Here is a 13,030-nt window from a genome sequence, read left to right on the forward strand (position 1 = left end):
CCCTGTATGTAACCTCTGGACTCTGAAATCTCCTAACCATTAAGATGGCTGACCTTCCACCTATGACTTCCTCCACCCTTCTGATCCCTGACCCCTGGACTGACCTCTGACCCTTGCCTGGCTTTTAACTCCTGGTCTCTCTTCTTTCACCTTCACAACCTCTGACTCTCTTATGTCTGATCTTGGACATCTACCTGACCTTTGACCCTCACATATGGTGTCTGACCCCCTCACTTCCATCACCTCAGCTCCCCAGATATGACAACTCAGTTCCTGAATATTATCCTCTGACTCACAGATTCTGAGATCCGATTATCCATCCAGTTTGCTATACTATAACTCTTCCTTTCCCGTATCTGACTGTACAGCCATATTTGGCTTCTGAATTCTGACTTTCTTGGTCCACTCATATTTCTCACCCTTCTCACCTAAGTCCCGATCCTGTGTCTCAATTTCATCCTGACTCTTATTTCTGACCTCAAATTAGAAATACTGAAATGAATAATACTACTAATAATATATTCGGAAAGCTAACAAACTTGTTTGGAGAGGCGTCCTCTCTTTATGAACCAAGCAGAAAATAACCCAGAAGTGGAAACCCAAATATCTATCAACTGATGAGTGGATAAATAAAATGTGGTTTCTCTAGACAGTGGAATATTATTCAGCAATCAAAAGCAATGAAGGTCTGATACAGGCTTCAATGGGGATAAATCTTGAAAACATGATGCTAAATAAACAAAGCCGGTCATAAAAGATCACATAGTGTATGCCTCTGTTTATATAAAATGCCCAAAACAGGCAAATCCATAGAAACAGAAAGTGGATTAGTGGTTGTGTGGGGCTCTGAGGAGAAGGCAGTAGGGAGTGACTGTTAATGGGTACAAAGTTTCTTGCTACATGAAAATAGTTTATGATTAATTGTGGTGATGACTTTACAACTCTGAATATACTAAAAACCATTGAACTGAATAGTATGTGAATTATCTCAATAGAGCTGTTCTAAAGGAAATAAGCAGAAAGAACAGTAAACACTAAAGAAAGTGAGAGACCCAGAGCACAAGCTCCCTAATGACAAGGCGCATGGCCCTTGAATTTCCCATTTCACGCTCTGCAGGGTCCTGGGAATAAGAACATGTGGCATCCCAACAACTGCCATCTTGAATCACCCACAGCCAGATCACACACAGATTCCTGGGCCCATGTCCAAGCTTTCCTGGGAGAGGAGCCAGGGATCTATCCTTTTACAAAGCCCTCCATGGAGGTGGCTCTCCACATTTGCTAAGAGCACAGATTCAGGCACAAGATCTTGGGTTCAAATCTCAGCTCTACCATTTACCAGTCACATGCTCTGAGGTGAGTGATTTAAGGCTTCAATAATTTCATCTGTAAATGGGGATAATAGACCCTATTGCATAGGGTTGTTGAGAGAATTAAATGAACTGATTTCCCAAAGGACTTAGCACCATGGCTGCCCATTGTAAGTGTTCTATAACATCAGCTTTTGTCACTATCATCATCACTCTCACACGGTACAGAAGTTGGGAAATCACTAGGCAAGGACATCACTATTGACCCTGACATGGAGGCCTATCCAGCCTTTTTCAGTGGTGCAAGTTTTGTTCTTAGTTTTCTATCTTGACAAACATTTTACATTCTTTGTGCATTGTCTCAGAGAAAAAATCTGTACATATATATTTAAATTTGACTTGTTTCACATGGTGTGTTTCACATGGTATGTTTCACTGGGTTTTACAGACTTCTGGAAGTCTGATCATGTTCCTAACAGTTCCCAGAAACACTTTTATTTCTGGGATATTAGGGGGCAAGGGCTAAAGTAGAAATGAGGGCTGCAAAGATGGTATAAATGTGGGCAGCTTCCTCTGTTTCTCTACAACCGTAGATTTAGACGCTTAACACACACACACTCCATTCAAGAAAGTAATAGATGTATTCATAATAGCAGTAGTAAATATAATCCCCATTAATTGAGCACTTACTATGTGCCAGGCACTATGTTATACATTTTATATACATTATCTCCATTAATCTTCTCAACAGCTCCACCAGGCATTGTGGTATATCGTATTACTGTTCACCAAGTACTTTGGTTTCCTCCCAGTGGGAGAATTAGGAGCTACAGACTGACTATATGACTTGCTTTTGCCAATTAAGTGCAGGCAAAAGTGACACCTGTCACTTCCATGTGGAGGCTTTCAAAGCCAGTACCTGGTTTGCCACGTCGCGCCTCTGCCGCGAGACCAGCAACAGCTCAGCTACCAGGTGAGCTGGTGTAGAGCCTCAGCCAATCCACAAATGGAGAGTAAGCGAGAACTAAACCTTTGTTGTTGCTGGATGTTTTGTTATTGCAGCATTACTCAACCTAACCTGACTAACACAGGGACAACCTTCTATGTGCCTTCTATTTAGAAAAGAAAACTGGGGCTCAAAGGTGAAGCCACTTCCAAAGTCAAATTCAGGATGTGAACCCAGGTCTGCCTGAGTTAGAGCCAAGTCCCACAGTACCTGCACACTGGAGAATTATCAGAAAATTGATAAATATTCCATTTCATTTGCTTAGGCCTGATTTTGAAAATGCCTTTCGTGGGTACCATGGCATAGAGACTAGGAGCAAAAGTCCTGGAGTCAGAAAAAACAAAAATAGGCGAAATATCCCTAAATGAACCAAATCCACCCAATTCCATTTGCTATATCAAGATGTACATGTAGCATGAAGCAAATTGATTTCCACTGAGGAACTCCTTGGTGGCAGAACCAAACCTTGAACCAAGTCCTGGGCTTGGTATTTGGGAAACTTCCTCAGTATCTTCAGTGGATGCATGAAACCATTACCTCCTGAAGCCCCACTGCTCCCCTCTGGCCTTGCACCCCATACCTGGTGCCCCTGCAGCTGCCCAGGGTGCCCCACCTCACTCGGAGCTGCTGCTTCACTCACCTGGCAGGCCCCTCCCCATTGAGTCCCCCATCCATGTCAAATGCCAGGTCCTTCTGTGTGGACTCCTCATCTGGCCTCCTGGCATGGCAGAAAGCACAGAGTGAGAAATGGGGGGAGGAGACAGTGGGAGAGGAATTCTCAAGAGCTATCCAACTTCTTCACCCAGAGACATGGCACAGAGACAGAGAGGTGCCCCCTAGAGTTACCCCAAAGGGACCTTCTCCCAGAGCCATGACAGAGGGCAGAGGAATTGACCCTACAGATACAGAGAGCCCCCCAAAAGCTCAACTCCCAGAACATGCCCTCAGTCTGGGGGAGGGAAAGAGAGTGAACAAAGGGGGCAACACTGGACATACCGAGTAGAAAGGTGGCCAGAAGTGAACAGGAGGAGAAACTGAGAACCCCCCCTCCTGCCAATGTAACCGCAGGGGACTGACCTGAAGGTGATGAGGTTGGTGTAGATGAGTGGAGGGCAAAAGAAGGCGAGAACCAGGGCCCAGATGGGTGTGCTGCTGTCCATCTCCCCCCACCACTTCTGTGTCAGCAGAGACTGTGGAGGTGAGGAGGATTAGGAGCTTGACTCTCCCCCGTAACCCCCTCCTAAAGATTCCAGGCAAGAATTGGGCCACATCTCCAGAGCACAGAGCAAGTGCTCAATGTGGGGACCATAACTATTGGGGTAGGGGAAAGATGTCAAAGGAGAGGATTACCTGTCCCAAGTTTTAGCTGGTAGAGTTAAACAGCCAACATTTATTACAATATGCCAGATACTGGGCTAAGCCCTTTACGTAGATTAGTTCACCTAACCCTCACATCAGTCCCAGGAAGACAGTACTAATATTTTTTCCCTTTTCACAGATGGGGCACAAGGAGGTTAAGGAAGGGGCAACAAAATGCAATCCCTGAGTGTAATCACTATTCAAAGCAAAGAACTCTAGGTAATTATTTGAAATGATAATCAAATCATTCCAAAAGCTGAGGATAGGACTTCCTGTTGGGGTAAGCAGGACTTCCTGTTGGATAGGCAGAACTTCTTGTACTGTGGGTGGGACTCTCTGTTCCCTGTCAGGTTTAGATTAAGGATACTGAGAAAGTTCAAAATTTCAGAATGGGCAGGGTGGGAGAGGCTATGGGGCAAGCAGGGCTCCCAAAGGAGAGGAATTCCTACAGGAAGGGTGGGATTTCCTAAACCAGAGTTGGTCGATGTCCAAAACACTAGGTAATTGTCTGGTGAAGTCATTCTAATTGTTAAGACCTGGAAGTAGGGATCCCTTAAGGAAGCGGAAAGGACTTCCTCCCAGTGAGCATTAGGACTTCCTACTAGAGTCATCTGGAATTCCGGGATCTGGAGGGCAAGTTTTTAGGAAGGTGGGCTTTGCTGTGGGAAGATTGGCTTTTCTATGGTGAAGGGAGGAGCTTCTTATGGGAAGAGCAGCCTTTCTGGAAGAGGGCTGAGACTTTCTGGAGGGGTGACCTCCAGGGGAAGGGTTGGTCAAGACCATGGACTGCCTACAATGGCAGGGACTTATTCTCCACTCCCAGAGTCCAGTGAGCACAGTTTGGGATATTGGTGTCTCAGATGCTCACCTGTACCCCATCCTGGGCAAAGAAGGCACGGGCATCAGCCTGCATGGCAAGCTGGAAGCAGGTGGCATCCCCCCAGAATGGGCAGCGTCGGAGGAGTAAGCGAGCAGCCCGGTCCTCACTGTTGCGATAGCATTCGCCAAAGAGGTCTGGGGGCAGTGGATTTATGTGAGAGGTAGAGAAATGAGTAGGAAGCCAGTGTGAAGGGAGAGATGAGGAGATTGAAGGGAAAGGGACAAGGTTATGAGAGGAGTGGGGAGATGTACGCACCCACTTCATGGCAGCCCCCTGTCCCTGCCACCAGGCACCCATGCCCCACGCACCAACACTAAGGCCCTCAAACTTGGCTGCCAGGTCCTTCCTCCGTGCTGCCTCCTCAGCCTCAGATTCCAGGCGTGCCAGTACTCGGAGCAACAAACAGGCCCCAAGAGCTGAGGCCACAGCATTGGAGCCCTGGGGAGACAAAAAGAGTTGTCACGAATGGGGTCAGATTTTGGATTGAGGTTCACGGAAGAGTGAGGGAGAGGGAGAGAAAGCCTGTGATTAAGGAAAGGGACACAGACAGAAGTCATAAATTAATCATGGTCAACAGAGGCCAAAGATAAAGATGGGTCTGGAATAAAATAGACATCAGGTGAAACTGTCAAAAGTCAGGTCGTTTAGAGATGAGGGGGTGGCTGGAGTTAGAATGACATCAGAGGTTATAGACAGGTCAAGAAGCAGTCACCTAAAATGGCAGAGTAGAGAACTTCAAAACTCCATCCCTCCACAAAAGCAACAAAGAAGTTGTCAAAAACTGTCAGAATCCATTTTTTCAAGGTTTTAGAATTTAATATAAAACTTACAACAAATAGAAAAATGTTTAATGAAGAAAGAAACTGCTAAATTTTAGTAAAAGAGCACTGTGATGTTTTAACTAACCTGCATACCATTGCCAAGTCCCCAGTTCAGTGGCAGCCTTGAAGGGGTGGGTTTTTGGTACCAGAGGGAGGAATTCAGATATTACTCTTAAATAATTGTGGTTGTGTATGTGGACCTCACTGGTGGCTCCCTGAAGAAACAGCTCAAGGGCTTGCCTTTGTTTCACTGTTCTTGGAGCTTCCCCAGGGCAGAAGTGGCTTCCCAAGTAGTGTTTGAAAGAACTGAAAATTAAAAGTGTTATCCTCAGCTATCTGAGGCAAAGAATAGCAACCTAGGAAAGTAACAGATATATTGAACAGCTTAGGAGGGAAGTGGCTAGGGAAGGAGATACTTGGGGGAATAAGGGATTTGAAAAGCTCCTATGTGTACCAAGGAATCTAGAAGGCTACATGCATGACCAAGATTGGATGCATGCTCAAGAGATATCCAATTTCTTCACCCAGAAACAGAGAGGTGCCCCCTAGAGTCACCCCAAAGGAACCTTCTCCCAGAGCCATGACAGAGGGCAGAGGAATTGACCCGACAGATACAGGAGCCCCCCAAAAGTTCAACTCCCAGAACATGCCCTCAGTCTAAGGGAGGGAAAGAGAGTGAACAAAGGGGTAAACACTGGACAGAAACACTTCTCAGAAAAGACTAGAGAAAGCCCTAATCTTTCACTTGTAGATGATCTTTAGGTAGCAAAAGCAGAAAGTGACAGCTAAGGTAGAATTGTAAACAGCCTGCCTAAATGTTGAAAGACAACTCCAACACAGAGCAAATCTGCAAACTGGGAGACTTTTGAGTTTTTCCCCTGCAAGCATTTAAGGAAATCTTTGTCAAGTCACTAGTTGACCACTAAGCTAACAGAACAGGGACTTCAGTGGCCACACATGACAAAGAATACAGACTTTACAAAAATAGCTTAGAAAAGTCACTAAATAAACACCCACAACAAACCACAACAAAAAGCAAAAGCAGACCCTGGAGGAAGGGGTACGTTGATTTCCAGAGTTGCCACATTATAATATTCAAAACATCCAGTTTTCAAGAAAAAAAAATGAGGCATGCAAAGAAACAAGAAAGTATGGCCCATTCACAAGAAAAAATAAACTAATAGAAACTGTCCCTGAGGAAGCTCAGACAATGGACTTACTAGACAAAGACTTTAAATCAACTGTTTTAAATATGCTCAAAAAGCTAAAGGAAATCATGGGCAAAGAACTAAAGTAAGTCAAGAAAATGATGTCTCACCAAACACAGGCTATGAAAAAAGAGAGAGAAATTATTAAAAGTAACCAAATAGAAATTCTGGAGCTGAAGAGTGCAATAACTGAAATGAAAAATTTACTAGACAGGCCCAACAACAGCTTTGAGGAGGCAGAAGAAAGAATTTGTGAACCTGAAGATAGGTCAATTGAGATTATCCAGTTTAAGGTACAGAAAGAAAAAAAGAATGAAGAAAAATAAACAGGCCCTAAGAGATCTGTGGGACATCATCAAACATACCAATATATGCTTAATGGGAGTCTCAAAGGAGAGGACAGAGAGAAAGAAACAGAAAGAATATTTGAAGATATAATGGCCTAAAATGTCCCAAATTTGATGAAAGACATGAATTTACACATCCAAGAAGATCATGGAAATCCAAATAGGAAAATTCAAAGAGATCCACACTGAGAAACATTATAATCAAATTGTTTGAAGTAAAAAACAAAGAGGGAATCTTGAAAACAGCGAGAGAAGTGACTCTCAAGTCACACACAAGGAATCTCAATAAAATTAACATGTAGGATTAAATAATTATAATATACATATAATAATTATAAAACTCTTAGAAGGTAGCATAGGGATAAAACTTCATGACCTTGGATTTTGCAATAACAAAAGTATAAGCAACCAAAGGAAAAAACAGACAAGTTGGACTTCATCAAAATTTAAAACTTTTGTTCATCAAAGGACACTACCAACAGAGTGAAAAGACAACCTACAGAAGGTAGAAAATATCTGCAAACCATATATCTAATAAGCAAATAATATCCAAAACATGTAAAGAACTCTCATACTTCAACAACAAAAAGACAAACAACCAAATTTAAAAATGGTCAAAGGAATTGAACAGACATTTCTCCAAAGACATATAGATAACCAATAAGCATGTGAAAGGATGCTCAGTATCACTAATCATTAACAAAATGCAAACTAAAACCTCAGTGACATACCACTTCACACTCATTAGGACGGCAATTACCAAAAGCAAACAAACAGAAAATAAGTGTTGGTGAAGATGTGCAAAAACTGGAACCCTTGTGCACTGCTGGTGGAAATGTAAAATGGTACAGCCACTGTGCAAAACAGCATGGCGGTTCCTCAAAAAAATTACCATGTGATCCAGCAATTCCACTCCTAGGTATGTACTCAAAACAACTGAAAGCAGGGATTGAAACAAATATCTGTATACCAATGCTCATGACAGTATTAAATGGTAACAATATCGAAAAGGTCAAGACAGCCTATGTGTCCATCAACACATGAATGGATACATAAAACGTAATATACCATACAATGGAATATTATTCAGCCTTAAAAAGGAAGGACATTCTGATATACACTATCACATGGAGAACCATGAGAACACTATGCTCAGTGAAAAAAGTCAAATGAAAAAGGACACATATTATATGATTCCATTTACATACAATATCCAAAATTGGCAAATCCATAGAGACAGGAACACATTAGTGGTTACCAGGGGCTGGGGGCTGAAGGGAAGGGAAGTGACTGCTTAATGAGTATGGGGTTTCCTTTTGAGGTGATGAAAGTGTTCTGAAACTAGATAGAGGTGGTGGTTGCACAACATTGTGAGTGTACTCAAGGCTATTGAATTGTACAGTTTTACATGATTTAAATGGTGCATTTTATGTGATACGAATTTTATCTCAATGAAAAAAGTCCATATTTAACACACGACCCAATAGGCTGAAAACAACCCAAGACTTAAGAAGTCCTTTCAAGACATTTCTATGGCATAAAAATAAGCTCTATTTTAGATCCCATTCCAATCCCATAACTTTTTCTTGTTAACTTCACACACAAACTTCTCAAATGTGTCCCAGCACCTCTATCCCATCTGCTGTAGTCCAGGCCTTCATCTGGGCTGCTTGAAGGACCCCAGCTTTACCTTCTTACTTGACTTCCGTGAGTTCTAGTTTTGTCCCCTTCTACATTGCAGTTACAACAATGTATCTAAATTGCAAATGTACCAATGTTTAAATGACTCCCCATCGGCTACAGTATAACATCTAACTTCTTGTACAGACAACCATTTTGAAAGAATAAGGTTGATTCACATGTATGAACAAGAGAGAATGCCCAATATATATAGAGGGTGCCAGAAAAATGTATACACATTTTCGAAAAGGAAAAAACTGTATTAAAATTATAATAATATATATCGATAACAAAAGATGAGTACAAGTCATGTGTATACATGTTTTTGGCACCTCCAGTATTGTTAATGGAAAAGGCAAATTACAAGAAATTCATGATATGGAAAAAGAAAAGAAGAAAAGGAAGAAGCAGCAGCTGGTGTCATATCAGGAATGGAAGACGGGATGGGGTTCAGGGTGACGTCAGAGGTCCGGGAATCATATCACGGGGACATTTGAGTCCCGTAGAACTAAAGGACAGGAATGTAAGAGAGTAGAATAAGATATCAAGTCAGCACTCACTATCTCCCAGAAGTACAAGGCCATCTGAGCCCTGTTCAGTAGCAGTGCCCAGAGGAACAGGTCACTCCAGGGGGTCTGTCCAAGGACAGCGTCCAGCATGTGTTCAGAGGCGGCCCTGACAGAGAGCAGACAGGTCTGCAGGCAAGGGAGGCGTGGTGAAAATTGTCCCCATTCCAGCCTCCTGCTTGGCCCCAGCCGAATCAACAGCCCCATCCCAGTTCAGCCACACACCCCCCATCCCAGTTCAGCCACACACCGTTCTCTCACCCCTTCTACCCACCCACCCCCATAGCCCCGCCCCCAGGTCATTCAGAGCCTTCCCCACCCAGCATGCCAGGTCCTTACGCTCTCCCAGCCAGGGTGGCTCTCCCTGCAGCCAAGGTTGTGGTGTGGATCCCCAGCAACCCAGGTGTGGTACCTCGGCGCACACATCTCCCCCAGCAGCATCAGAAGCAATTGCCCCACGTTAGGGGGTCGGGGCTCCGCAGAGGGTTTAACGGCTGGGGTTTTTGTGCCCGAGCCGTGGGACACCTGGTCCAGAAGGCTGCGGATGAGTGAGTTGGGAGGCGCTGCGCTGTAGAGCTGGGCCAGGCGTGTTGGGGTCAAGAAGTGGCCCAGGCTGAGGCCATGGGAGATGAGCAAGCGAACAAACTCATGCCGGTCATTCAGCAGGGCGTCCATGAGGGAAGCCTCCAGGTGGACGGACTGGCAGGGGTGGGATGAATGGGGCAAGAGATGAGCACAGACAGACAGAAGGCCAGGTGAGGTCAGAGGTTAAGGACAAGAGGTGGGGGTACAGAGCTATGAGCGATGAATGGGTGGATGGATGGAGAGAGAGGAAATAAGATGGGGACAGATGGACAATCAGAGAAGGCTGGACAGGCCATAATGGAAGACAGGGCCAAACGTGCATCCCCCTTGTCAGGATCCACAACCCCCTGGTCCTGACCCCTCACCCGCCATTGGATGTCACCCCGGAAGAGTTCACTCTGGGCAATGTCCACGCGGTTCCAAACCACAGCCAAACGCAACTCATCCAGGTAAGCTGAGGCCTCAGAGCTCCCACAGGCTGCAAGGGTGAGAGGGAGAGGGGGCAAGAGTCAGGCGGAGGGTGGGAATATCGGATCAATATCTGTTTTGCTTCTATTTGGGATGCCTGACATTTAAATTCCATGTAAAGGAGGTGTTGTTGGGCAAAGTCTGGGGTCTTTAAGAAGTCAGGCTATTATAAGCATAAGGTCATTCAACTCAGGGGCAAACCAATAGTTTAGAGCCACCAAGAAGGAAAGGGAATCATTCATTCATTTAACATTTATTGAGGTAGGTTATGGATCAGGCAGGAAGTGGGAGGGATGGAGAGAGAAACTGGATACAATGTGTGCCCTGAAAGGGTTCATTCCAGGAATATACGTCCCGGAACCAAATACCTACTCTCAAAGCGATTAGTGCCCTCAGAGGTGGGCATAGAATGTGACTGGGGCCCAGGGGAGGGTACAATCACAGAGGTTTGAGTGATCCAAGGAAGCCTCGTACTGGAGGGGCCTTGAGGTGGGGCTTCTGAAAGAGCGGCAGGATTTGGAGGTGTGCATCTCAGGTGAGAAAAGAAACCAAGGCAGCAGGAGCAGCCTGAGCAAAGGGCTGGGTGCAGGAAGACACAGGATATGATCCCAAACACGAGTCACTCTGATTTCCTGAAACTTGGGGCATGTGCAAGAAGAAAGAGGAGACTAGCAGAAAATGAGGTTGGAAAAAATCTGAACATTAGAGGGAATCTGGAAGACCCTGGATTTCCTTAAAATGAGCGAGGAAGATCAAGAGGCCTTTAAAACTGGGATCCGATAGTTGAATGGATGCAAAATGTGAGCACTCAACAGGGGCCTGAAACACCTGAAGCATGCAATGGGTCCAAGGAGCTGTAACGCCAAGTCTAGACACTGCTGGGTCTCAGGGCGCTTGCGTCACCGAGTTGGTTTTCTCTTCTGTCTCTACTTGCTCCATATGTATCACCAAAGCAAAGGAAGGATTTTTGTCTCATTTCGGTTGTTCCAAAAATTAGTACGGGGGAACTAGGTAATCTAGTGGAGTGAAGATGAGCAGTGGACTCTGAAGTAATTCCAATCCCTCTTCCACCAATACCAATTGAACGACTTCAGGCAAGACACTGAACCTCGGGAGCCTCAGTTTCCTCATCTATAAAATGGGAACAATAATTGTACCCACTTTTGATCATTGTCATCAATAATAACCGGATGAAAAAGTTCCAAACTGGGAGGAATCTACAGCTTGACCAGTGTAACCTCTAAGGTTGAGAGCTGAGAAAACACAAGCCCAGAGAGAGGTAGTAACATGCCTAAGACCACACAGCTTTATATTTCTTTTCAAACCAGAGAAGCAAATTCAGAGTGAGATTTTTCTAAAAGTCTATGGATCTCCCCTACTTTCCTCACAGTTTCAAGAGAAGGAAAAAAAAGAAGGATTTATAATACTTTGCATTATATTCTGCCTTAACATATTACCATTTATCACCTGGACCTCCTCCAGGCCCTTCGTGGCCACGATGTCCCATACTGAGCTCAGAGTCTTTCCCCAAAACTGACCCTCTCCTGGGCCCTCTATCTCAGGGACAGAACTTTTGTCTAGCCAGTCAATAAGGCAGACCCCCAGGTGTATCTTGCCCCTTCCTTCACATCCCACAGCTCATTAGTCCCCAGGCCCCACATCTCCAGACCCCGTCTCTCTCTGCCTAGCCTCCTTATAGTCCCCATGGCCCCAGTTCCAGCTCTACCCTGTCGCACCACCATTGTTGCAGTCTCTTCCTTTTCCTCATGGTCTCTCCTCTCCTCTTTAGTCTGTCCCCACCTGATCCTAGAGGGTCCTTCTATACACAGAACTGACCTTGGCCTCCCCATGCCTCTCAGAACAAAGTCTTAGTTAAGGTCTTGGGTAGTCTGGCCCTGCCCACCTCACCAGCTTTGTCTCTACACTCCCTTTATGCCTCAGGCTTCCTGCCATCCACGTGGGTCTCTTACCTCTCCCCCAAACATGCCCCATGCAGTGGGCTTGAGAGTCAGACAGATCTGAATTAAGGCTCGAGACCTGCAGCCTCGGCTCCCACAAGACTTATCACCACCACGGCTTGAAGTCACTCAGGCCTGAAGTATGTCCTGGCAACAGCTGCAGATCCCCTCCAGAACGGGATGGCTGTGGCAGGCAGCAGATACAAATGCCTGCCACTGGTGCATCGGGCTTGGCAGCATGGAACCCATGCTACTTTTCAATAGAAAGTCAGGGGAATACAAGTGGCCCCAGGACATCCTCCAGACCTTGGGGAGAAGAACATAGGCTGTAATCATCTGGGGTAAGTTTCTAGGACTCTCCTCTGTTTTGTATTGAAACAGCTGCTAGTCAATTCTATCTCCCAGGTTAAAAGAAACCCAAGGCCCCCTCATCCCATTGTATTAGAAATGGGAAATTGTTCTTAATTGGCTCATAGGCAGTTTATCATAGTGATTAAGAATGTGGACACTGGGGGGTGGGGTGGAGGAAATGGGGAGATGTTGGTCAAAGGGTACACACTTCCAGTTATATAAGAGGAATAAATTCTGGGGGGGGTAGATGAGGGTAAGGGGGTGGTGAACACACAATATGATATACATAGATGATGTAATACAGAATTGTACACCTGAAGTCTATGTAACTTTACCAACAATTGTCACCCCAATAAACTTTCATTAAAAGAAAAAGGAATAGGCCGGCCCGGTGGCTCAGGCGGTTAGAGCTCCATGCTCCTAACTCCGAAGGCTGCCGGTTCGACTCCCACATGGGCCAGTGGGCTCTCAACCACAAGGTTGCTGGTTCA

General features: G+C 45.1%; 1 protein-coding gene across 6 annotated transcripts in view; it reads right to left on the bottom strand.

Annotated features, from left to right (window-relative positions):
* TRPM4 (transient receptor potential cation channel subfamily M member 4) overlaps positions 1–13,030 on the bottom strand; it is a 35,291-nt gene that overhangs the window by 10,141 nt on the left and 12,120 nt on the right. For 5 of the 6 annotated variants that reach the window (XM_019741512.2, XM_074316117.1, XM_074316116.1 and 2 more), the window contains 7 exons: positions 10,128–10,240; positions 9,517–9,876; positions 9,172–9,306; positions 4,864–4,993; positions 4,544–4,689; positions 3,394–3,506; positions 2,957–3,034 (listed from right to left, as the gene is read on the bottom strand). In XM_019741512.2, the coding sequence (XP_019597071.2) occupies positions 2,957–3,034; positions 3,394–3,506; positions 4,544–4,689; positions 4,864–4,993; positions 9,172–9,306; positions 9,517–9,876; positions 10,128–10,240 (1,075 nt within the window). Of the gene's footprint in view, positions 1–2,956; positions 3,035–3,393; positions 3,507–4,543; positions 4,690–4,863; positions 4,994–9,171; positions 9,307–9,516; positions 9,973–10,127; positions 10,241–13,030 lie in introns of those variants that run through there. The other variant, XM_074316119.1, reaches the window with a different exon arrangement.

Source organism: Rhinolophus sinicus, linkage group LG11 (genome assembly GCF_036562045.2).
Source record: "Rhinolophus sinicus isolate RSC01 linkage group LG11, ASM3656204v1, whole genome shotgun sequence".
Classification (NCBI taxonomy): Eukaryota; Metazoa; Chordata; class Mammalia; order Chiroptera; family Rhinolophidae; genus Rhinolophus; species Rhinolophus sinicus.